This window comes from Rhinoderma darwinii, chromosome 3, assembly GCF_050947455.1.
Source record: "Rhinoderma darwinii isolate aRhiDar2 chromosome 3, aRhiDar2.hap1, whole genome shotgun sequence".
Taxonomy (NCBI): domain Eukaryota; kingdom Metazoa; phylum Chordata; class Amphibia; order Anura; family Rhinodermatidae; genus Rhinoderma; species Rhinoderma darwinii.
In genome coordinates, this window is record NC_134689.1 from 399,496,300 (window position 1) to 399,523,213 (window position 26,914).

General features: G+C 41.6%; 1 protein-coding gene across 12 annotated transcripts in view; it reads left to right on the forward strand.

The window, feature by feature from the left end:
- DNASE2 (deoxyribonuclease 2, lysosomal) overlaps window positions 1-16,713 on the forward strand; it is a 69,147-nt gene extending 52,434 nt beyond the window's left edge. For 11 of the 12 annotated variants that reach the window (XM_075859087.1, XM_075859085.1, XM_075859083.1 and 8 more), the window contains 5 exons: window positions 2,207-2,378; window positions 6,058-6,130; window positions 6,854-7,015; window positions 7,101-7,298; window positions 15,414-16,713. In XM_075859087.1, coding sequence (XP_075715202.1) covers window positions 2,207-2,378; window positions 6,058-6,130; window positions 6,854-7,015; window positions 7,101-7,298; window positions 15,414-15,751 — 943 coding nt within the window. In that variant the 3' untranslated portion in view covers window positions 15,752-16,713. The remainder of the gene's footprint in view (window positions 1-2,206; window positions 2,379-6,057; window positions 6,131-6,853; window positions 7,016-7,100; window positions 7,299-15,413) is intronic. The other variant, XR_012882581.1, reaches the window with a different exon arrangement.
- The last annotated feature ends 10,201 nt before the right edge of the window (window positions 16,714-26,914 follow it).

Here is a 26,914-nt window from a genome sequence, read left to right on the forward strand (position 1 = left end):
AACCATAATAAAATATATTTTCTTTGGACTGTACTGTTCCTCTGTTATTCTTCCTAAAAGTGTATGAATAAATTGACAACAGGGTGTAACCAGTTAGGGGGTGTGTCATTACACAGACTGACAATGTCCAATCAGCGCTAACAGAATGAGACTGTGTAGGGACACGCCCCTTTAAGAAGGAATGGTAACACCCAGTTGTCAATTTATTCATAAATTTCCAGGAGGAATAACGGAGGAATGGCACAACGTAGAGTTTTAAGAAAAGGTGCTCCGGAATTGTTAAATTATGGGGATTACAAGTATTTAGTAAAACGGACATGTCAGGAGAGCTGACAGATCCTCTATAACCTGTGGGTGAATTTTACACTCGCCAGACAGCGCCCCAAGTACTGATCAAGGGCCAAGAGGATGGTGGACGCTATATGTGAATGATGCTTGCAAAAATTTTTGATCCAAATTTCTGTCATTCATGCTCTGATTTTGTGAATTTGGAGAAAAGTCCAACAAATCGAGTAAAAAAATCTCCAAGAAAAATTTGGTCCGCTCACCACTCATTCAAAGTAAAGACGCCACATTCCATGATTATTCGGTGTACGGGCAAGAAAGCTACGTCGGGAGTAGGTAGAAATCCAAGGAAAAAAGTTAGAGGTCCAGCACACAATATGATAAAATACAAAACTTTAAAGAGAACCTTTCACCTCCCCATACAGGTGCAGCATGTAATGGTCAGGGCTGCACAAACTCTGGGGCAATTTACTTTTTTTATTCTACCTCCCTCCGTTAATTAGGTATCGGTGCCATTATATTTGGCGCCCGATATTTAAGTAACCCCCTGAACAGTGAACGGGGCGTGTACTGTCAAGGAGGCGTGTTACTATGGCTGTGATGCTGTCCAATCCGATATGGACAGTGTTACATCGAGAGAGAGAACACACACGCGCGCGCGCGCGCGCGCGCGCGCGCGCGCGCGCGCTCTCTCACTCTTCAGCTTTGAAGATCAGTCTTCTGCCAAACTGACACGCCCCCTTGCCAGTTCGGTAGACAAAGTACAAGACTGATCTCTCACAAGCGCTGAGGAGATGAGAGCGCGCATGCGCTCTCCTCTCCACAGCTCTTTACACTGTCCGTAGCAGTGACACGCCCCCTTGCCAGTTCGGCAGAAGACTGATCTTCAAAGCTGAAGAGTGAGAGAGCGTGCGCGCACACTCTCTCCTCGCTTTTGCTGTAACACTGCCCATATCTGATTGGACAGTGTCACAGCCATAGTAACACGCCCCCTTGACAGTACACGCCCCGTTGACTGCTCAGGGGGTTATTTAAATATCGGGCGCCAAATATAACGGCACCGATATCTAAATAACGGAGGGAGATAGAAACAAATGTAAAGTGCCCCAGGGTTTGTGCAGCCCTGCCTATTACATGCTGCACCTGTATGGGGAGGTGAAATTAAAAAATCCCGGGAGTGAACGCCTACGCATTTCAAACTTTTTAGTTCTTAATCATAGCTCCAAATTTCTGTTGTCATTCATGCTCTGATTTTGTGAATTTGGAGCAAGTCCAACAAATCGACACCGCTCTAGTGCTCGGGACCAACTACCTTCTTCTCCTGCGCAGGTGCGAAAGCGCTGATGGTGCCACACACTTCTGGCTCTAATAGAAGACGACCATGCTGGATGTACACAAGGACATGCTTCTCCAGCGTGGTCATCTCCCCGGTAAAGAGTTTTTAAACTTTTAAAAATCTTTAGACATGTCAGAAGTTTTGATCGGTGGGGTCTGAGCACTGAGACCCCCACTGATCGCTAAAACGATGAGGGTGAGTGCTGTGCCGCTTCTTTTCTCATAGTCTTTCTATTGAGACTGTACACTGCTCTGAGGAGGGGCGATCAGAAACTAAGCGGCACAGCGCTTACTCTTCTACCTCTTCGTTTTATCGATTGGTATGCGTCTCAATGCTCGGAACCCCTCCGATTAAAACTTATGACGTGTCATACGTTTTTTTAAAACTTTACCCTTTAAATTTCGACCAATTTTTCCTTAAAAACATCCACACTTTTTTTTAAAAATTTTATGTAAAGGATTCCTCATCACAGCATTGTGTGACTGCTCTTAGTGACAATCCCGTTCTGTCCTTTTGAGATGGGGGATCCCTTCTCACTGGTCTTCTCGCTGTAGTTGAGATTGATCACTTTTTTTCTGCCACCAGGTTCATTGTGTACAAGTTGCCTCGACTGGATCACACCTCTGAGGGGGGCATGAAGTACATGTACCAAGACCATACCAGTGAGGGATGGGTGCGTGGTGCCGCACTAATGAATAGTACAGAGAGTGCAGTGGGAAGAACGCTCAGTCAGCTCTACCAGTCTTCGCAGTCAAAGGTAAAGCCGTATTATTCTCAGTAACAAGGTTCGGATAGCACTAGGTAATGGTGTGGGTGCATTAGTAGGGGCCCAACCCGATCCAATAGAGAAAAAGTACTATGCACACCAATAGGGAGTTATTTATCCAAACAAATAATTTATTTATAGCCAGTGACAGTGCGACGTTACGGTCAATACAATGACCTTCCTCAGTCACTTTCGTCAATGCTTTATCCTGCGTGGATGGCGCTGTAAGCTTGGCGGGTAACCACTATAGTGAAGCGCCATATTATTCTCTGTACGTTCTTGTGACTACATACACGTGCGTTGGGGTGATTTCACCATCAACTTCATTCACGGACGCTAGAGTGTACACACAGGCCTGTACAGGTGTTGAACCTTCAGATGTAAACAAGAATGTCTCTATTCCCTGACAGGAGGCAGGGATCCTTTTAATAGTGAGAAGTTGCGAAACTTTTCTTTATACAACGATCAAGCTTTATTTACATAAAACTAGAAAACTGAAAGCTAAAATTCTGGCTGCCTGCAGCCACCACTAGGGGGAGTTTACTGAAGACTGATTTAATATTGAGTTTAATTGGAGCTGTATAAATCAATCTTCAATAAGCTTTCCCTAGTGGCAACTACAGACAGCCAGCATACATACTGTATAGTTTACATTGCCTATATATCCATTTGCAGTTAGTAGTAGCACTGGTTCCGAGCTCCTTCTAGACCAGGGTTAGCAACCTTAGAGAGGTGGAGATCAGCCGGTGTAACTTAAGAGCATCGTGAGATTTATGTAGTACTGAGTTGCGACAGGACAATGGGGGGGATGGTGTTTAAGTTATCAGGGGTGTTGCTAGGGTCTTAAAAGACGCAGGTCCTGGATGAATATTACTTTTTAAATTAAATGCAGCACTACAGAACATACAGGACTCATCAGTCACAGGTAAAATACACAACAATGACATCCAGTGACTCACAGGTGACGTCTTCTATGATGTAGACGTTCTTTTTCCTCATCTCCAGCTGGCTCAGACCACCATGAATGCGTCTTCCTGACACAACTTGTCTTGACAGAGTTTGCTGTACTGCAGATATAATAGTGACCTACAGATAGTCCCCCTAAAAATACTAGTACCACACAGATGGTGTCCTCTACAGTCATTAGTGCCACACATAGTGCCCTCAAAAATAACTGTACCAAGCTTATAGTGCCCCTGAGAGTAATAATGCACACTAAATGGCCTAAAAAAAATTTGACCAGTAGTTCGTGCCCCTGACAGTAGAAGTCAAGCAGTGCTTCCAAAAATAAATGTGGGAAGCAAAGTGCCCCCTTAGTAATAGTGCTCCCCTATAGTGCAATACCGCAAAAATCAAGTCCTCATATGGCTTTATTGATGGAAAAAGAAAAAGGTTGCGGAAAAAATTCAAGCGAAAAATGGCTGCGGCGGGAAGGGGTTAAAGAGAGCACTTCACCTGCCCATACATGTGCAGCATGTAATAGGCAGGGCTTCACAAACCCTGGGTCACTTTAAATTTTTTTCCTACCCGCCTCCGTTATTTAGATATTGGTGCCGTTGTATTTGGCGCCCGATATTTAAATAACCCCCTGAACGGTCAATAGGGCGTGTAATGGCAAGGGGGCGTGTTACTATGGCTGTGACACTGTCCAATCAGCTACTGACAGTGCCACAGCAAGAGCTGGAGAGAGGAGAGCGTGTGTGCACGCGCAGCTCGGAGCTGTGTGCGCGCACGCTCTCACTCTTCAGCTCTCGGCAGACAAGGACAAGACTTGTTTTGTACTTGTCTGCCTAGAGTTGAAGAGTGAGAGCGTGTGCGCACACAGCTCCGAGCTGCGCGTGCACACACGCTCTCCTCTCTCCAGCTCTTGCTGTGGCACTGTCAGTAGCTGATTGGACAGTGTCACAGCCATGTTACAAGCCCCCTTGCCATTACACGCCCTATTGACCGTTCAGGGGGTTATTTAAATATCGGGCGCCAAATACAACGGCACCAATATCTAACGGAAGAGGGTAGGAAAAAAATGTAAAGTGCCCCAGGGTTTGTGCAGCCCTGCCCATTACATGCTGCACATCTATGGGCAGGTAAAGGGTTCTCTTTAATGACCTAAACTAAGAACATCATAGGTCCTATGGTGGGGGTCCTGTGGTTTGCATGGGATTTGGGCCCATAATGTGCTACTCTGAAACCTCCTAATAGGGGGCAGATACTTTATCACATGCCTGTAGCTGGAGTATTGAGCAATGTGTTAGCCGGATATATTCATACTTCTGCTTTCACAGTTAGTGGTACTTCCCATAAATATTGCATACCGCAGGTCTGTTTTTCCTGACCACAGTGCAGATTGTATTGAGAATGTGATGAGCTCAGTGAAATGTCAGAAACATTGATTTAAAGGAAACCTACCACAAAAACAATTAAAAAAAGTCCCTCAAGTTTACATTACAAATGTCGAAACTGGTTTTTAATAAGTCACTTCCATGTTAAGATACTATTGCTTGAAGCTACAGGCCCAAAGCCTGAGGCTGCACTAATGAGATTCTGGCCCACAGAGTGATTGACAATTTTTCCTGTATCAATGTGTGTACAGAGACGGCAGTCAATCAGGAGTAAGCCGGACTCTCACCATCTCTCCTAGGAGTCCCGACAGGTTTTTCTCAGTTTTTTTACTCAGAAATAATGTATTACTAGAGCTCCGCCTATATCTTTCTATCATATAGGACAGCAGAGATCACCGGACAGCTTCACTTTATTCCAAACAAGAACAACACTGTACCTGATAGAAATCAGAAGGAAACATGTTCTCATCAGAATCTCTCAGTAATGCAGCCTCAGGCTTTCGGCCTGTAACTGTAAACAATCAGATCTCCACGTGGAAGTAACATATTAAAAAATGTTTTTCACATTTGTAGTGGGAGAATTAACACAAAACAAAAAACGCTTACGATTTTCCGTCCAGATTTGCGAAGGCGAAATCCGCAGTGTAGTACAGTAGCAGGCAAGTGGGGAAGTTAAATTCCACAATCAAATTCTAGAGTTGCAGATTACCTGCGGATCTGCAGCAAAATCCGCAGTTGCAGATTTTAAATAAATGAATATTTTATTTATATTTTTCCTTCTTAGAAAATCTGCACGATTTCAGTGTGGATTTACCTGGAAATTATCCGCAGCAGATCCGATTTTATGTGGAGTTACCTTAAAGGGACTTCTCATTTTCCTCTAATAGCTTGACCTAATGTGTTTTTAAACAATTCTCTTCCTTTTAGGCCGGGTTCACACGAGCATGTTTGCTCTGTAAAATACGGACCGTATGTCGGCCGCATTTCCCGGACCGAACACATTGCAGGGAGCCCCGGGCTCCTAGCGTCATAGTTATCTATGACTCTAGGAGTCCCTGCCTCGTTGCGGAAAACTGTCCCGTATTGGAAACCTGATTACAGCTCTTCGGGAAAGAGACTTGCCTAGACTTTCAATACATCTTTACTTGTCATGTGATAATAAACTAAAGTCCAGTAGTCCGGCACACCGTTCTATAAATCCTACCAATTGGGCAGATGACGAAAATAGTCCAGATACCAGCTTAGCATGATTATAGATTATAATCCACCAGCTCGATGCTCATGGTCTTGCCGAATATTATAAGTATTTCATCTCCATCTTTGTCTTACAGAACGTGGCTTATGTGCTGTACAACGATCAACCTCCTGCAAACATGTCCAATGCCATCCGCGGCCACACTAAAGGTGCCCAAAAAATGATTCTACTTCTTTACACTGGATGACACGTACATTATATTTATTTATTGAAACGATAGCAGTCACTTAGGGGGTAATACCGGGTTGGACTTTTTGCAATGGGCGAATGATTGCCCGCCACCTTGTTGACTTTGAGATCCAGAGAGGTTCATACACTTCTCATATTTGACCTGGTGAGGATCAGAGCTAAACTACCATCACAATAGTCTGAGATTTTAAGTGGACTTCCTCTTTAAGAGTCTGACCTATGTACACTGTTCACTTCCTTCTTACATGATGGCATCACGGGAGTCTGTGATCATCGACCGCTCCCAATCTCAAAAATAAAGGGGCAGTGGCTGTATAACCACGAATTGCCATACAGATGAACGAACAGATCCCACCAATACCATGGCCTGACATTTAAGGTGGATTTCCCCTTTAAGGTTCTCTTTTTCCAAACAAACATTGTAATGTAATAACCCTCGAAATACTTCACCACTCCCTGCCGCTCTGTGGTGACGTTTCGCCCATGAAGCCGATCAGACAAATTATTGGGGGTCCATGAGCTGTCTTATGACATGTCAGGATATAGGTAAAGTTGACCAAGTCCTAAACTTTCTTAAGGTGACACATACAAAAATTGATGTTATTGTTTTTTTCTTCTGTGTGTGGTTACCAAGTATGAGAATAATATGACACGTAAGAGTTCCCATCATCCTCTGTTTTCAGGTGTTGTGCTCCTTGACAAACAGCAGGGCTTCTGGCTCATACACAGCACTCCTCGTTTTCCGCCATCCAGTTCACAAAAGTATGACTGGCCCTCAAGTGCGCTTCGCAATGGTCAGTCTTTCATCTGCGTCACCTACCCGTATTCGCAGTTCAAAGAAATTGGTAAGGCGTGGGCAAAGCGCAGATAATACTGATTGGTCCAGAGCAGAAGAGATTGACAGTCCTATATTTTCTATGTGTGTCATAGGCACCCAGCTCATGTACAACACTATCACCCCTTATGATTCTTCGATTCCGGATACCTTCAGTGGCGACTTACCTGACCTGAATTCTGCAGCAATGAAGAAACAAGTAACCAAACCACCATGGAACCGGCAAGTTACCCTCACCTCAGCTGGCGGCAAACCGTTCACAAGTTTTGCCAAACATGCAAGATTTGGAGATGGTGAGATGTGTTACTCTACATTAAAAGTTTTTACTGGGATTTTACAGGGGTAATAATATATTAAAAGAAAAAGAAAGAATAATTGAACAAAACCAGCACACTTTGGGTAAGCTATAAGGAGCAAGATACAAAATATTTAATTATTAAAATATTTGACAATGGTCAATGAAATCTGAGAGTACAAAAAAACACAAAATACATGTTATAATAAAAACAGTATTCCATCCTCTCGGGCAATAATATATGCATCCAAGCAGTCCTTATCCTTTCCAGGACATAAGCAATGTTGAACTAGAGGATAAGTCATCCACATGTAAGTAAGAATAACCGGGTTATGAATATGTACCAAGGTGAAGAGCAGATCAATCCCTTTAGGAGATTGACATCATCAGGTTCCCTTCATGTATTGGCGGGAGAGATGTATGAGACGCTCCCCAGGTGAAACCAACAAACAATGATTCCAGCCTCGTGGCTGAGTATTCGTTCACCGGTACCTTGAAAACGGAAGTATAGCACAGGTCCCAAAACGTCTTTCAGGACGGGGTCCAGTTAGAACAGAGCCCGGGCATATCTCAGTCCTCCGTAACGTTCCTCATAGCCTTTGCGGCTTGGTCTGGATCTATCTACCTTTACACCTCCTCACGTTCAGGTGTGGTGCAGGTTGAAGTAAGCTTCTCACAGTCTAGAGTTAGATCCAGAACAGGTACACGGTGTGTGACGTCAAAACACACGTGTCAACAGAGAATTCAATTTGCTAACGCGTTTCATCCCTTCCGGGACTTAATGCCGTTATAGCCCTCCAGGTATGTGCCGTTTATATAGGGTTGATTCCCAATTTAAATTAGACACACCCATTCGTTTTCAAAGTAGAAGTGTAAAGGATCTGCCAGACACAGCTTCTGGGTCGACGCCCTTGGTTAATCTGTCTGCATCTGTGCCCAGGTCTGATAGAGTGACTCCATCTGCCACCACTTAGGCTGGGAGGCTGAGGAGTGGGAGAGCCTATCGCGGCCTGGCCAGACGGTTCTATTTTTTTTTTTTTTATTAAACAGTTAGTGTGTAGGTGATTAAACATTGTTCTAATGTTTTTTATTTTTTTCACGAGTCAGGAAATACTATAAATTGGATTCAATTTATAATATTTCCCATTGCTGGTCACTAGATGGAGCAATTCCCAAAATTGCAGCATTGCATGCGGTAAACTAACCACATTGCTTTATGCTGCCAAATTGGGAAAAAATCCCTCGCTCTAGTGAGCTCTCAGAATCCCCCCCTCCTTTATCCTGGCTAGTGCCGGGAGAAACGAGGGGATTGAACGGTCTAACCTCCTACACTGTGTGTCGCCATTTTTTGAGCTAACACACAGTGTAGTAGGTTAACATACACTAGTAAACACACAGTAAAACACGAACATACATAGAAATCACTTACCTGCTCCAGTCACCGCCGCTCCCACCGGACCGTCCGCTCCGTCGTCTGCCGCTGCTCCATGTGCACAAGTCCGGAAGCCGCGACCGGAAGTAGTAATCTTACTGTCCGGCCGCGACTTCCGGTCCACAGGAAAATGGCGCCGGACGGCGCGCATTTCAAATTGGACTGTGTGGGAGCGGCGCATGCGCCGTTCCCACACAGACGGCGTACACCATAGTGAATGGAACGGGCCCCGTTCGTAGTCCCTATGGGACCGGAGCTGCCGTATTCCATGTCTGTATGTGTCGTTAATCGACACATACAGAAATGGAAAAAAAAATGGCAGCCCCCATAGGGAAGAAAAAGTGTAAAAATAAAAAAAAGTAACACACAAATAAATACAAACGTTTTTAATAAAACACTAACATCAAACTGATATTAAAAATTTTTTTGTGGCGACACTGTTCCTTTAAGAAGTGCTTTATTTCGGCCCCAGTGCTGATTCATCCTAACCAAATGGAGCCATTCATCGTGGAGGTTGACGCCTCCGAGGTGGGAGTGGGGGCTGTCTTGTCCCAGGGTACCAGGTCCCTCACCCATCTCCGTCCCTGTGCCTACTTCTCCAGGAAGTTCTCGCCCACTGAGAGTAACTATGACATTGGCAACCGCGAACTCTTAGCCATTAAATGGGCATTTGAAGAGTGGCGCCACTTCTTGGAGGGGGTTAGGCACCAAGTAACGGTCCTTACCGACTACAAGAATCTGGCTTTCCTAGAATCTGCCCGGAGGCTAAACCCGAAACAAGCTCGATGGGCGTTGTTTTTTACGAGATTCAACTTTGTGGTCACCTATAGGGCTGGGTCTAAAAATATTAAAGCTGATGCACTGTCGCGTAGCTTCATGGCCAGCCCTCCTTCGGAGGAAGATCCTGCTTGTGTTTTGCCCCCAGGTATAATCATTTCCTCTGTTGATTCTCCGAAATTGCGGCTGATCAAGGTTCAGCTCCCGGGAACCTTCCTGAGAACAAGCTGTTTGTTCCCCTGCAATACCGGCTAAGGGTACTCAGGGAAAATCATGACTCTGCACTATCTGGGTACCAAGCACCTCATTGCCAGAAACTATTGGTGGCTTGGGTTGCCTAAAGACGTTTAGGCCTACGTCGCCGCTTGTGAAATTTGTGCTAGGTCCAAGATTCCCAGGTCCCGTCCAGCGGGCTTACTATGTTCTTTTGCCCATTCCCCAGAGACCTTGGACCCATATCTCCATGGATTTTATCACCGATCTGCCTCCATCCCAAGGCAAGTCGTGGTGTGGGTTGTAGTAGACCGCTTCAGTAAGATGTGCCACTTGGTGCCCCTCAAGAAACTACCCAATGCCAAGACGCTAGCTACCTTGTTTGTCAAAGACATCCTGCGTCTCCATGGGGTTCCTGTCAATATTGTTTCTGACAGAGGGGTACAATTTGTTTCATTGTTTTGGAGAGCCTTCTGTAAAAAGTTGGAGATTGATCTGTCCTTCTCCTCTGCCTTCCATCCTGAAACTAATGGCCAAACTGAGAGGACTAATCAGTCTCTAGAACAATATTTAAGGTGTTTTATCTCTGACTGTCATTATGATTGGGTCTCCTTCATTTCCCTCGCCGAATTTTCCCTTAATAACCGGGTCAGTAACTAGTCAGGGGTCTCCCCCTTTTTCTGTAATTTTGGGTTTAATCCACGGTTCTCCTCCGTTTCACCTGGTGGTTCCAACAATTCCGAGGTAGATGTCGTTCATCGGGAACTGTGCACAGTCCGGGCCCAGATTTAGAAGAACCTAGAGGCGTCAGAGAGCATACAAAAGACTCAGGCAGATAGAAGACGTTCTGCTAACCCCTTGTTTGTGGTCGGGGATCTGGTGTGGCTGTCTTAAAAAAATTTGCGCCTTAAAGTCCCGTCCAAAAAATTTGCTCTCCGGTATATAGGGCCGTACAAGGTCATTGAAGTCCTTAACCCTGTCTCCTTCCGACTGGAGTTACCCCCGTCTTTTCGATTACACGACGTGTTTCATGCCTCCCTCCTTAATCGCTGCTCCCCGTCCTTGGCTACCTCGAGGAAACCTCCGGTCCGTGTTCTCACCCCTGAGGGGGTAGAATTTCGAGGTGGCCAAGATTGTGGATAGCCGGATGGTCCAAGGCTCCCTCCAGTACCTGGTCCATTGGAGAGGATACGGGCCTGAGGAGAGGACTTGGGTACCCGCCCGGGATGTTCACGCTGGGGTATTGCTCGGGAGGTTCCATCTTCGGTTCCCCAATAAGCCAGGTCCACCTAGAAAGGGTCCAGTGGCCCCTCATAAAAGGGGGGGGGGGTACTGTAAAGGATCTGCCAGACACCGCTTGTGTGTCGACGCCCGTGGTTAATCAGTCTGCATCTGTGCCTAGGTCTGATAGAGTGACTCCATCTGCTACCACTCAGGCTGGGAGGCTGAGGAGTGGGAGAGCCTATCGCGGCCTAGCCAGACGGTTCTAGCTCCCGCCCTCGGTCTATTTATACCTTCAGTTGTTGCTTGTACTTTGCCTGTGATTTTCCTGGCTCTGCTGCTCCTGCTATTATTCTTGACCTTGCTTCATTTTGACCCTGGCTTTACGGACTACGCCGTGGGCAACTGCCCCATTTTCCTTAGCTTCTGTGTACCCTTGTCTGTTTGTCTGTCGTGCACATATTGAGCGTAGGGACAGTCGTCCAGTTGTACGCCGTCGCCTAGGACGGGCCGTGCAAGTAGGCAGGGACTGAGTGGTGGGTAGATTAGGGCTCACATTACAAGATGAAAGCATTTCTTAGGGTTGTGAGAACGTATTCAATATATATCTTATACATTTCGGGTCATTGAACCCTATATAAACGGCACATACCTGGAGGGCTATAATGGCATTGAGGAAGTCCCGGAAGGGATGAAACGCGTTAGCCACTTGAATTCTCTGACACGTGTTTTGACGTCCCACACAGTGTACCTGTTCTGGATCTAACTCTAGACTGTGAGAAGCTTACTTCAACCTGCACCACGCCTGAACGAGAGGAGGTGTAAAGATAGATAGCCTTTAAGGCTTGGTCTGGATCTATGAGGAACGTTACGGAGGACTGAGATTTGGCCGAGCTCTGTTCTAACTGGACCCCGTCCTGAAAGACGTTTTGGGACCTGTGCTATACTTCCATTTTCAAGGTACCGGTGAATGAATTCCAGTAATACCGGTAATCATTGTTTGTTGGTTTCACCTGGGGAGCGTCTCATACATCTCTCCCGCCAATACATGAAGGGAACCTGATGATGTCAATCTCCTAAAGGGATTGATCTGCTCTTCACCTTGGTACATATTCATAACCCGGTTATTCTTACATGTGGATGACTTATCCTCTAGTTCAACATTGCTTATGTCCTGGAAAGGATAAGGACTGCTTGGATGCATATATTATTGCCCGAGAGGATGGAATACTGTTTTTATTATAACATGTATTTTGTGTTTTTTGTACTCTCAGATTTCATTGACCATTGTCAAATATTTTAATAATTAAATATTTTGTATCTTGCTACTTATATCTTACCCAAAGTGTGCTGGTTTTGTTCAATTATTATTTTTCTTTTTATATTTAATATTGGACGGCACCGTGCATTTATTTATTTTGCATTGTTTGGGTTATTTAATAGGATAATTTCTTTCTTTTGTAAAAAGAAGTAACCGGGTAATAAGAGGATCAGGAGCCGGGTTACTGTAATAAGATGTTACAGGGTAATAAGAGGATCAGGAGCCGGGTTACTGTAATAAGATGTTACAGGGGTAATAAGAGGATCAGGAGCCGGGTTACTATAATAAGATGTTACAGGGGTAATAAGAGGATCAGGAGCCGGGTTACTGTAATAAGAGGTTCAGGAGCCGGGTTACTGTAATAAGATGTTACAGGGTAATAAGAGGATCAGGAGCCGGGTTACTGTAATAAGATGTTACATGGTAATAAGAGGATCAGGAGCCGGGTTACTGTAATAAGATGTTACAGGGTAATAAGAGGATCAGGAGCCGGGTTACTGTAATAAGATGTTACAGGGGTAATAAGAGGATCAGGAGCCGGGTTACTGTAATAAGATGTTACAGGGGTAATAAGAGGATCAGGGGCCGGGTTACTGTAATAAGATGTTACAGGGTAATAAGAGGATCAGGAGCCGGGTTACTGTAATAAGATGTTATAGGGGTAATAAGAGGCTCAGGAGCCGGGTTACTGTAATAAGATGTTACAGGGTAATAAGAGGATCAGGAGCCGGGTCACTGTAATAAGATGTTACAGGGTAATAAGAGGATCAGGAGCCGGGTTACTGTAATAAGATGTTACAGGGTAATAAGAGGATCAGGAGCCGGGTTACTGTAATAAGATGTTACAGGGGTAATAAGAGGATCAGGAGCCGGGTTACTGTAATAAGATGTTACAGGGTAATAAGAGGATCAGGAGCCGGGTTACTGTAATAAGATGTTACAGGGGTAATAAGAGGATCAGGAGCCGGGTTACTGTAATAAGATGTTACAGGGTAATAAGAGGATCAGGAGCCGGGTTACTGTAATAAGATGTTACAGGGTAATAAGAGGATCAGGAGCCGGGTTACTGTAATAAGATGTTACAGGGTAATAAGAAGATCAGGAGCCGGGTTACTGTAATAAGATGTTACAGGGTAATAAGAGGATCAGGAGCCAGGGTTACTATAATAAGAGGTTACAGGGTAATAAGAGGATCAGGAGCCGAGTTACTGTAATAAGATGTTACAGGGTAATAAGAGGATCAGGAGCCGGGTTACTGTAATAAGAGGTTACAGGGTAATAAGAGGATCAGGAGCCGAGTTACTGTAATAAGATGTTACAGGGGTAATAAGAGGATCAGGAGCCGGGTTACTGTAATAAGAGGTTACAGGGGTAATAAGAGGATCAGGAGTCGGGTTACTGTAATAAGATGTTACAGGGTAATAAGAGGATCAGGAGCCGGGTTACTGTAATAAGATGTTACAGGGTAATAAGAGGATCAGGAGCCGGGTTACTGTAATAAGATGTTACAGGGTAATAAGAGGATCAGGAGCCGGGTTACTGTAATAAGATGTTACAGGGTAATAAGAAGATCAGGAGCCGGGTTACTGTAATAAGATGTTACAGGGTAATAAGAGGATCAGGAGCCGGGTTACTGTAATAAGATGTTACAGGGGTAATAAGAGGATCAGGAGCCGGGTTACTGTAATAAGAGGTTACAGGGTAATAAGAGGATCAGGAGCCGGGTTACTGTAATAAGATGTTACAGGGTAATAAGAGGATCAGGAGCCGGGTTACTGTAATAAGATGTTACAGGGTAATAAGAGGATCAGGAGCCGGATTACTGTAATAAGATGTTACAGGGTAATAAGAGGATCAGGAGCCGGGTTACTGTAATAAGATGTTACAGGGGTAATAAGAGGATCAGGGGCCGGGTTACTGTAATAATATGTTACAGGGTAATAAGAGGATCAGGAGCCGGGTTACTGTAATAAGATGTTACAGGGGTAATAAGAGGATCAGGAGCCGGGTTACTGTAATAAGATGTTACAGGGTAATAAGAGGATCAGGAGCCGGGTTACTGTAATAAGATGTTACAGGGTAATAAGAGGATCAGGAGCCGGGTTACTGTAATAAGATGTTACAGGGTAATAAGAAGATCAGGAGCCGGGTTACTGTAATAAGATGTTACAGGGTAATAAGAGGATCAGGAGCCGGGTTACTGTAATAAGATGTTACAGGGGTAATAAGAGGATCAGGAGCCAGGTTACTGTAATAAGAGGTTACAGGGTAATAAGAGGATCAGGAGCCGGGTTACTGTAATAAGATGTTACAGGGTAATAAGAGGATCAGGAGCCGGGTTACTGTAATAAGATGTTACAGGGTAATAAGAGGATCAGGAGCCGGATTACTGTAATAAGATGTTACAGGGTAATAAGAGGATCAGGAGCCGGGTTACTGTAATAAGATGTTACAGGGGTAATAAGAGGATGAGGACCCGGGTTACTGTAATAAGATGTTACAGCGTAAGAAGAAGCTCAGGAGCTGTAATCTTATTGTAATGTCGGGGTAGGGAGACAGACAAGTGAGCCCTAATCTACCCGCCACTCAGTCCCTGCCTACTTGCAACGACCCGCCCTAGGCGACGGGGTACAACTGGGCGACGGTTCCTAAACTCAATAGGTGCACGACAGACAAACAGACAAGGGTACAAGAAGACAGGGAAATGGGAAAGTTGCCCACGGGGACACCGTGAGCAACAAGCTAAGTGAACGAGCCGAGTCAAACCAGGAGATGAGCGAGGTACAAAAACGCAGAGCAGAAGAGTGGTCAGTAAAGCCAAGGTCAAACACAAGCAGAGGATCAGTAGTTCAAGAAGCTGCAGCAGGGCCAGGAAACCAGCAGAGAAGAATCACAAGCAAAGGAGGAACAGGAAAGGCAGGCATAAATAGACAGAGGGCGGGAGCTAGCTCCGTCTGGCCACGCTGTGATAGGCTCTCCCACTCCTAAGCCTGCCATCCTGAATGGTGGAAGATGGAGTCAGTCTCACAGACATAGAAGCAGGTGCAGACTGATTACCTATGGGCGTCGACACAGAAGTTGTCTGGCAGATCCTTTACACTTATAGGAGTATTACTGTTTACTTTTCACAACCTGTATTCTCTCCACAGATCTGTACTCCGGATGGGTGTCGGAGGTCTTGAAGTCGGACCTGTGTGTGCAGTTCTGGTTGAATTCCCGGGGCATCCTTCCATCCAACTGCTCTTTGACATATCACACATATGACATTCAGACCATCTCCTTTGGCTCTGCTATTAATTTCTCGTCTCATGTTGACCACTCTAAGTGGTGTGTGACTTGGTCTGACTCCGCAGGTTGGGCCTGTATTGGTGATATGAACCGTAATAATGAGGAGATGCAAAGAGGAGGGGGCACATTGTGTAGCTCAGACCCCATCATCTGGAAGTCTTTTAAAACCTTGGTGTCCAAATACAATACGTGCGAATGATTTGAAGAATCTGGATCATAACAAGTAAACTTTTGTAACTATACATAATATTGTAGGTAAAATGTGAAAGACTATCTCCACTATGATGACATCATGCCACTATTAAATCCTGTGATGTGACCATCCTGCTATGATGTCATGACAGAACCAGTGATTGATGGAAGTCTGTAATCTCTCCAAAATCTGATGCCACCAGTTAGCTGGAGCAGCCCTATCATATTACAGATTAATCTAGCGATGTGACTGGTCATTTCACTATGTAAAGCTAGTAACCCCATTTAGTCACAATTGTGTGGCAGTAAAGACCTATAACATGTGAGTCGTGGCACCCCTGATGTTACCGGATGAGTGGTGGGACAGTTATTTTACAATTTAGTGACAGTACTTCATGATGTCACCGATGTCCATTATGTGATGTCACCAGTGAGTGGTGCCACACTAGGATATAACAACTGTACTGCAGCAGTTTGCGATTGAAAAGAGTGGTGGCACCTAGTGATGTCACTGGTGAGTTGTAGGACCTTGTGATGTCATAAGGTGGCTGGTGAGCAGCAGTACTGTGATGGCACCCTTTGATTTCACCAGGTAACACCAGCACACATTGGGGAGTGGTGGCATTCCACGATGTCTGGTAAATAGGTATACCCATGGACTTCACTGGCTCTGCCAAGCAGATTATGTTTGGACGTTTTTAATCCTGGCTTTGTGAAGGTGATTTACTATGAAATTCTCATACTGGTTTCTGAGATATTCGAACAATTAATACAATTTTAGTTTTTGTTTGTTTTTTTCCAGCTTGAAATAGTGTCTTACTGTAACAACTAATGCCAGGCAGCTGCTGCCAAGGCAAATACAATTATGTTATGCATCAAAACTGTCCTGGCTGATAACATTGTAACAAGATGTAATAAGCCTCAGCTCTCAACAGGTGACCCAATAAAACTTTTTGAGAAGTATAACAATTATTTATATTTACCACAAGAGGGCAACATCCCATCATTCTCTCGTTGGTTTGTTTTGCAGAGCTGAATAAGTAAGCACGTTATGCAGTGATTCATTCCAGCCATTGCGAAAGGAGAGCAGGAAATCATTCTAGAAACACCTCAGATTAAGTCTTAGTTTCGTCTATGACAATACCTTAGTCCAACGTGCAACTCGTTGCAATGCCGTGTATGCGCTTTCACAGTATCTATAACAGACTGATGTGTAAATGAATTTAAAAAGAACCTTGCCCTTATAAAAGGAATGTGGTGGGACTGTATAATGCACAGTTCTGTGATCAACCATGTGACTTTGATGCAATGATGGGGGAACTTGGTGTCATTACCTGCTCACACCTAAGGAAAATAATGGAAAATTCCTGCAAGACAGGTCACCATGTGATACTATTTCTATTCTGCCACTATACAGTCTGGTGCAGCCAAAAATTACTGGACTTAGCCCTAACAGTTGTATGACACAAGCAACATTGGAGTCTCTTGTTGTTGCCAGGGCACACAAAGGGGCATTGTATTGGATGAATAATATCAAGAAGCCGTGAGTCAGGGCTTCATTGTATATTCGGCAAAGTCTGCAATGTACCCATAACTGCAATGCACTCCTTTTTTTTTTTTTTTTTACTTTCCTACATAGCTCAAAGTTACATGGCTGTAACTTTCATACAGCCATAGAGTTACATTATAAAATTCCAGCTGCCTGCATTCACCACTAGGGGGAGGTCACTGCTTACAGAATTATTATTAGGGAGCTGTATCAATCTGTATGCAGTAAGCTCCCCCTAGTGGTGACTGCAGGAGGGCAAAGTTGTATAATTTAACTGTGCATATGTAAAGAGAAGCAGGGGACTTAAACTTTTGAGGAGAGAGCTGCCGTTGTCAAACCTTGATACAGAGTACCTCGTGGGCTTTTATGAGTATAACACCCCTAGAAAACGTGGTCATATACTTCATACACCAAGGTATGTTAAGTAACCCATGTGGGTCTTGACAAAGAAATCCCCTGTCTTAAAGGGGTTGTCCCAAGATTTAATGTTATCCCCTAACCACAGGATAGGTGATAACATGCTGAACCTTGGGGGTCTGACCGCTGGGACTCCCACCAAATACAAGAACGGGGGTCCCGTTCCTCCGAATGACTGGAGAGGTAGTTCAAGCAATAGCACTGCCCCTCCATTTACTGTCTATGGGACCGCCGGTGATAGCCGAGCACTGTGAGGTGTAGAGGCCTTTAGCTGATCATCATGTCTCCAGCATCTCGGACCCCCTTTTCAATTTTCTTGAGATTGCCCCCCTCATCCTTCTTTAGGGAGATTATTTGGCACATAAGATTAACATGTAGAACAACTAGTACAGGCAAAGAGAGGAGGTAGCAACCAATCAGATTACAGCTGTCATTTCCCAGTGCATGTTGGGCTATAATATGAGCAAGCTGATTGGCTGTTATTGCAAATTTGTACTTACCTTTTCATCTGCACAAGTTTTTATACCTGAGGTCCAGTCGGTGAATGGGGCTGAGCTGCAATATAAGACACAGCCCATACACAAGAGTGGCGCTCATTCGGGAAAATAGAAGGCCCTTTTTTTTTAGATATGGACAACCCCTTTAAGGCCAACTGCTGTCATATAATAAAGGGTGTGGATTTTACGTTGTACATAAATGGTGTTGTTTACTTGCATGTACCAGACATTTTTTGCAATTATTCAGATTTGATGGTTTCCCAGTAACGCAATGTCCCTGTGTGCACTCGGCATCAGTCATAATGTCATTTCTACCTCTTCAATTGGAATTGTCCCATATGAAATCCTTGCTTTGCCCCAAATGACCTTCACATGGGAGAATCCCCGCTAGGAAGGCTAGAGGGACTGCCAGCTTCTGAGTATTCTGTCCCATTGTTCTCAATTCTCCTGTTAACAAAGCTGATTAATCTGTAGCCTCAGTTTACCTGTCACAGGAAGGACCCGATCACCTATATATTTACCAGGCAAATTACCCACCTGACGTATCGTATACACATCCTCCTACCAGCTCCTGATTTTCAGACGTTTTTTTAAGAACTCGCGTATTTCGCAGCGTTTTTTACGGCCGTTTTTGGAACTGTTTTTCAATGGAGTTAATGAAAAACGCCTCCAAAAACGCTCCTGCACTTCTTTTGACAAGCCGTAATTTTACGCGCCGTATTTTGAAAGCGACGCGTAAAATAAAGGCTCGTGGGAACAGAACATCGTAATTCCCATTGAAAGCAATGGGCAGATGTTTGTAGGCGTAATGAAGCTGTTTTTTCAGGCGTAATTACGTCTGAAAACAGTGCGTGTGAACATACCCTTACTTTGATATCAGCGACACTAACCGTGACCACTATTGTAAGGGGAAAAAAATCTGTAAATCATAGAAGAGCTTTCAGTCAGATAAGAAAATGTTCCTAACCATTCAGATCTGTATATAGGGGGCAGTATTATAGTAGTTATATTCTTGTATATAGGGGCAGTATTATAGTAGTTATATTCTTGTATATAGGGGGCAGTATTATAGTAGTTATATTCTTGTATATAGTGGCAGTATTATAGTAGTTATATTCTTGTACAGAGGGGGCAGTATTATAGTAGATATATTCTTGTATATAGGAGCAGTATTCTAGTAGTTATATTCTTGTATATAGGGGGCAGTATTATAGTAGTTATATTCTTGTATATAGGGGCAGTATTATAGTAGATATATTCTTGTATATAGGAGCAGTATTATAGTAGTTATATTCTTGTATATAGGGACAGTATTATAGTAGTTATATTCTTGTATATAGGAGGCAGTAGTATAGTAGTTATATTCTTGTACATAGGGGTAGTATTATAGTAGTTCTATTCTTGTATATAGGAGCAGTATTATAGTAGTTATATTCTTGTACATAGGAGCAGTATTATAGTAGTTATATTCTTGTATATAGGGAGCAGTATTATAGTAGTTATATTCTTGTATATAGGAAGCAGTAGTGTAGTTATATTCTTGTACATAGGGGCAGTATTATAGTACTTATATTCTTGTAAATAGGAGGCAGTATTATAGTAGTTATATTCTTGTATATAGGAGCAGTATTATAGTAGTTATATTCTTGTACATAGGGGTAGTATTATAGTTATATTCTTGTATATAGGAAGCAGTAGTATAGTAGTTATATTCTTGTATATAGGGGCAGTATTATAGTAGTTATATTCTTGTATATAGGGGCAGTATTATAGTAGTTACATTCTTGTACATAGGGGGCAGTATTATAGTAGTTATATTCTTGTACATAGGAGCAGTATTATAGTAGTTATATTCTTGTACATAGGAGCAGTATTATAGTAGTTATATTCTTGTATATAGGGGTAGTATTATAGTAGTTATATTCTTGTATATAGGGGTAGTATTATAGTAGTTACATTCTTGTACATAGGGGGCAGTATTATAGTAGTTATATTCTTGTATATAGAGACAGTATTATAGTAGTTCTATTGTATATAGGGGCAGTATTATAGTAGTTATATTCTTGTACATAGGGGTAGTATTATAGTTATATTCTTGTATATAGGAAGCAGTAGTATAGTACTTATATTCTTGTGTATATGGGGCAGTATTCTAGTAGTTATATTCTTGTATATAGGGGGAAGTATTATAGTAGTTATATTCTTGTATATAGGGGGCAGTATTATAGTAGTTATATTCTTGTATATAGAGACAGTATTATAGTTGTTATATTCTTGTATATAGGGGCAGTATTATAGAAGTTATATTCTTGTACATAGGGGCAGTATTATAGTAGTTATATTCTTGTATATAGGAGGCAGTATTATAGTAGTTATATTCTTGTATATAGGGGGCAGTATTATAGTAGTTATATTCTTGTATATAGAGACAGTATTATAGTAGTTATATTCTTGTATATAGGGACAGTATTATAGTAGTTATATTCTTGTATATAGGGTGCAGTATTATAGTAGTTATATTCTTGTATATAGGAGCAGTATTATAGTAGTTATATTCTTGTACATGGGGAGCAGTATTATAGTAGTTATATTCTTGTATATAGGAGCAGTATTATAGTAGTTATATTTTTGTACGTAGAGAGCAGTATTATAGTAGTTATATTCTTGTATATCGGGACAGTATTATAGTAGTTATATTCTTGTATATAGGGGGAAGTATTATAGTAGTTATATTCTTGTATATAGGGGGCAGTATTATAGTAGTTATATTCTTGTACATAGGGGCAGTATTCTAGTAGTTATATTCTTGTACATAGGGGACAGTATTCTAGTAGTTATATTAGTGTGCAATCAATATAATATGACAGAAGTTAGGAAAGCCTATTTTATAATATGTATTTACCATTTAATTTAGGAATGATTACCGCACTGTTCATGTTGATATCCGCTGTGACTGGAGTTGCCCTTTATGCAAATTTAGGGTATTGACCATGTGGCAAGTTATAACCTGACGGCGTGGCGTGCTTCAGCGTTAAGAAATGTCCTTTCATTAATTAACATCTATTACTTCCTCGGGTTTGTTCCTGTAGTATTGCCATAGAGCACTTGTCATCACCATTTACAGACATTTCCTTAGCGGATGTGTATGGGGGATATCAGCGTGCGCAGGGTTAAGCTGCTTTTGCTCATAGTCGATGTGGAACAACAGTACAAGTTGTGATGTCCTGGTTGTTCACTCGCTGTGTTTGTGTGTCTGCAGACAGCTACGTGCAGACTGTCAGTTTTACATTAACAAGCTCTGGGCCTCTGTCCAGACGGGCGTTTGAGGACAAGGAACTACAAGGAGGTGACACAGCTCGTCCCCTCCTATACTCTCTCGGCCTTTACTATATCTGCCAGTTGTTTACATCCATCCAAGTGCCCGCTTGTACATCACCGCACAAGCTGGATACTGTGTAAATGGAATAGACGAGTCTACGTCCTATGCCGGAGGGACGGCGAAGTCTTGAACGTTACATTTCCAATAACATTGTGTCTAAGCTACTTGTATTGGAATAGAGTGCTACTTCAGATTGGACGCCACTTGGTGTCTCCCGGAGCCGACTCCATTCTGACGGGGTGATGGGGGGGGGGTGCTCCGAGATTGGAGGATATTCTAAGCTGGGAACACTGTTTGCGTTGTACAGTATGTCAGCCAACCTTAGCTTGACCAATCGGTTTTGACCTGATGCACACCAAGAATGGCGTTACACACCCGCTTGGAATGCTAGCAGTTTTTCAGCTGCCAAAAATATAGCACTCAATCACTCCTGTACTGTAGTAAAAGGGAAACACGCTTCACCATGCTCATCAGATCTATAAAAGAACAACTTCAGCATTCTAAAACCTTTTCTGGTTCATACATTTATCCATAAGCAGCAGTGTTAACGTAGTTATATTCTTGTACATAGGGGGCAATATTATAGTAGTTATATTCTTGTACATAGCGGCAGTATTATAGTAGTTATATTCTTGTACATAAGGGGCAATATTATAGTAGTTATATTCTTGTATATAGGAGCAGTATTATAGTAGTTATATTCTTGTACATAAGGGGCAGTATTATAGTAGTTATATTCTTGTACATAGCGGCAGTATTATAGTAGTTATATTCTTGTACATAGGGGGCAATATTATAGTAGTTATATTCTTGTACATAAGGGGCAGTATTATAGTAGTTATATTCTTGTATGTATGGGGCAGTATTATAGTAGTTATATTCTTGTATATAGGGGGCAGTATTATAGTAGTTATATTCTTGTACATAGCGGCAGTATTATAGTAGTTATATTCTTGTACATAGGAGGCAGTATTATAGTAGTTATATTCTTGTATATAGGGGGCAGTATTATAGTAGTTATATTCTTGTACATAGGGGGCAATATTATAGTAGTTATATTCTTGTATATAGGGGGCAGTATTATAGTAATATTCTTGTACATAGGGGGCAGTATTATAGTAGTTATATTCTTGTATATAGGGGGCAATATTATAGTAGTTATATTCTTGTATATAGGGGGCAGTATTATAGTAGTTATATTCTTGTACATAGGGGGCAATATTATAGTAGTTATATTCTTGTATATAGGGGCAGTATTATAGTAGTTATATTCTTGTACATAGCGGCAGTATTATAGTAGTTATATTCTTGTATATAGGGGGCAATATTATAGTAGTTATATTCTTGTATATAGGGGGCAGTATTATAGTAGTTATATTCTTGTACATAGGGGGCAATATTATAGTAGTTATATTCTTGTATATAGGGGGCAGTATTATAGTCATATTCTTGTACATAGGGGGCAGTATTATAGTAGTTATATTCTTGTATATAGGGGGCAATATTATAGTAGTTATATTCTTGTATATAGGGGGCAGTATTATAGTAGTTATATTCTTGTACATAGGGGGCAGTATTATAGTAGTTATATTCTTATATATAGGAGCAGTATTATAGTAGTTATATTCTTGTATATAGGGGCAGTATTAGGGTATGTGCACACGTAGTGACCAAAAACGTCTGAAAATCCAGAGCTGTTTTCAAGGGAAAACAGACCCTGCTTTTCAGAAGTTTTTTGACCAACTCGCATTTTTCGCGCCGTTTTCGCGGCGGTTTTTACGTCCGTTTTTGGAGCTGTTTTCATTGGAGTCTATGAGAAAACAGCTCCAAAAACGTCCAAAGAAGTGTCCTGCACTTCTTTTGACGAGGCTGTATTTTTACGCGTCGTCGTTTGACAGCTGTCAAACGACGACGCGTAAATAACAGGTCGTCTGCACAGTACGTCGGCAAACCCATTCAAATGAATGGGCAGATGTTTGCCGACGTATTGTAGCCCTATTTTCAGACGTAAAACGAGGCATAATACGCCTCGTTTACGTCTGAAAATAGGTTGTGTGAACCCAGCCTTATAGTAGTTATATTCTTGTATATAGAGGCAGTATTATAGTAGTTATATTCTTGTATATAGGGCGCAGTATTATAGTAATTATATTCTTGTATATAGGAGCAGTATTGTAGTTATAGTCTTGTACATAGGAGCAGTATTATAGTAGTTATATTCCTGTATATAGTAGGCAGTATTATAGTAGTTATATTCTTGTATATAGGGGAATTATTATAGTAGTTATATTCTTGTATATAGGGAGCAGTATTATAGTGGTTATATTCTTGTATATAGTGCAGTATTATAGTAGTTATATTCTTGTATATAGGAGCAGTATTATAGTAGTTATATTCTTGTATATAGGGAGCAGTATTATAGTGGTTATATTCTTGTATATAGGGCAGTATTATAGTAGTTGTATTCTTGTATATAGGAGCAGTATTATAGTAGTTATATTCTTGTACATAGGGGCAGTATTATAGTAGTTCTATTCTTGTATATAGGGGCAGTATTATGGTAGTTATATTCTTGTATATAGGGAGCAGTATTATAGTAGTTACATCTTGTATATAGGGAGCAGTATTATAGTGGTTATATTCTTGTATATAGGGCAGTATTATAGTAGTTATATTCTTGTATATAGGGGGTAGTATTATAGTAGTTCTAGTCTTTTACATAGGGGCAGTATTATAGTAGTTATATTCTTGTATATAGGGGCAGTATTATGGTAGTTATATTCTTGTATATAGGGGCAGTATTATGGTAGTTATATTCTTGTATATAGGGAGCAGTATTATAGTAGTTATATGCTTGTATATAGGGGCAGTATTATAGTAGTTATATTCTTGTATATAGGGGCAGTATTATGGTAGTTATATGCTTGTATATAGGGAGCAGTATTATAGTAGTTATATTCTTGTATATAGGGGACAGTATTATAGTAGTTATATTCTTGTATATAGGGAGCAGTATTATAGTGGTTATATTCTTGTATAGAGGGGGTAGTATTATAGTGGTTATATTCTTGTACATAGGGGCAGTATTATAGTAGTTCTATTCTTGTATATAGGGGGCAGTATTATAGTAGTTATATTCTTGTACATAGGGGCAGTATTATAGTAGTTCTATTCTTGTATATAGGGGGCAGTATTATAGTAGTTATATTCTTGTATATAGGGGGCAGTATTATAGTAATATTCTTGTACATAGGGGGCAGTATTATAGTAGTTATATTCTTGTATATAGGGGCAGTATTATAGTAGTTATATTCTTGTATATAGGGGCAGTATTATAGTAGTTATATTCTTGTATATAGGAGCAGTATTATAGTAGTTATATTCTTGTATATAGGGGCAGTATTATAGTAGTTATATTCTTGTACATAGGAGGCAGTATTATAGTAGTTATATTCTTGTATATAGGGGGCAGTATTATAGTAGTTATATTCTTGTATATAGGGGCAGTATTATAGTAGTTATATTCTTGTATATAGGAGCAGTATTATAGTAGTTATATTCTTGTATATAGGGGCAGTATTATAGTAGTTATATTCTTGTACATAGGAGGCAGTATTATAGTAGTTATATTCTTGTATATAGGGGGCAGTATTATAGTAGTTATATTCTTGTATATAGGGGCAGTATTATAGTAGTTATATTCTTGTACATAGGGGGCAGTATTATAGTAGTTATATTCTTGTACATAGGAGGCAGTATTATAGTAGTTATATTCTTGTATATAGGGGCAGTATTATAGTAGTTATATTCTTGTACATAGGGGGCAGTATTATAGTAGTTATATTCTTGTATATAGGGGCAGTATTATAGTAGTTATATTCTTGTATATAGGGGCAGTATTATAGTAGTTATATTCTTGTATATAGGGGCAGTATTATAGTAGTTATATTCTTGTACATAGGGGGCAGTATTATAGTAGTTGTATTCTATACATTTTTACATTATCTATAAAGTGTTTCCCCACCCCCTACACACACACAAACATTGTTGTATTTAAAATACATCTTATCCTAAGCTGCAGCTCTCTAATAGAAATGTTTGTTATATGTCTCTTGGTGGCATCCCTCACTAGTACCCCTAAACTGCGGTGTTGTCTTTCCAATTTTTAATGCCCTAACTGTCTTTATGAATAGGATAGATAGATGTCTACGCATAAAATCCTGCATACGCTACTACTAAATCCCTGATATCACCTGGCCCACACGCCAGCTGCGTTTTAAAGCCCAGATTACTGTAAAATCTGTTTTATAATCTCGGGTCATCCTCCGTCCATCCCCACAGTCTTAGTCTAAAGGGTTTAGTAAAGTTTTATATTAGGTACACGTTGTAATTGTTGTGTCATCACTTCTGTAACATACAACTAGGGACTGACTGGGCATGAGGGCAGTGGCAGTCAGTTGCAAAGTGTTCAAATAGGCTGCCATTGATTTCAATGGGTGCTGTGTAATGCTCCTTTAGTCACTGCCAGCAGCAAATGCCCACATGGGCTCCCAAGCAGCAATATTTTGGACATCCCCTTTTAACACAATTTCTCAAAAACACCATACATGATAATTGTTTTTGTTTTTTTTTACAGATATCCAGAGATTCCATAGGTCCTGTGTGTATTTGCTCTATGGTATCTTATTAGAGGTTGAAGTTGCAGGCTGCTTGCCTTTGTACCTATGACAACACTTCCTGCTCTGTGCTCAGTGGTATCATAATTACATTGGGCATCCTCTAGCACAGAAAGCTAAGGAAATAAAAGACAAAATCTGATTGAGTGTCCCTTTGATAATACTGAGCTGCCAGAGCACCGTGACAGGAAGTGTTGTAGGGGCACAAGCACAGAAGCTCTTCTTCAGATTAGGTATCACTTTGAGAGATTTATTTCACATTTTTCAACATTGACTTAAGTTTAGATCTTCTGTAATTCTCCTTTAACAAGTACGACAGGTCAAGCGGTGTACCTAAGTCTCAAGGTGACTAATTTAGGCTGTGCCAGTATAAACCAAGTCCCAGACAATGACACATTATACACTTTCCCAAAAAGTCACGTGACACAAATGACATATCTGTCACTCTAAATAATTATTTCTTGGCAGATATATTGAAAGAAGGACGTATGCCACCTGTGTAATCGACTTCAATGTGGTTTCACTGTGATGACATCATTGCCACTCTATGAATGTAAAGATGTATTTTTAAAGGGGTATTGAAAGGTTATAGAATTGTCTAATATTCTGTGGGTGTTAATTGGGATGGGAACCATGTACATAAAAATCCAAG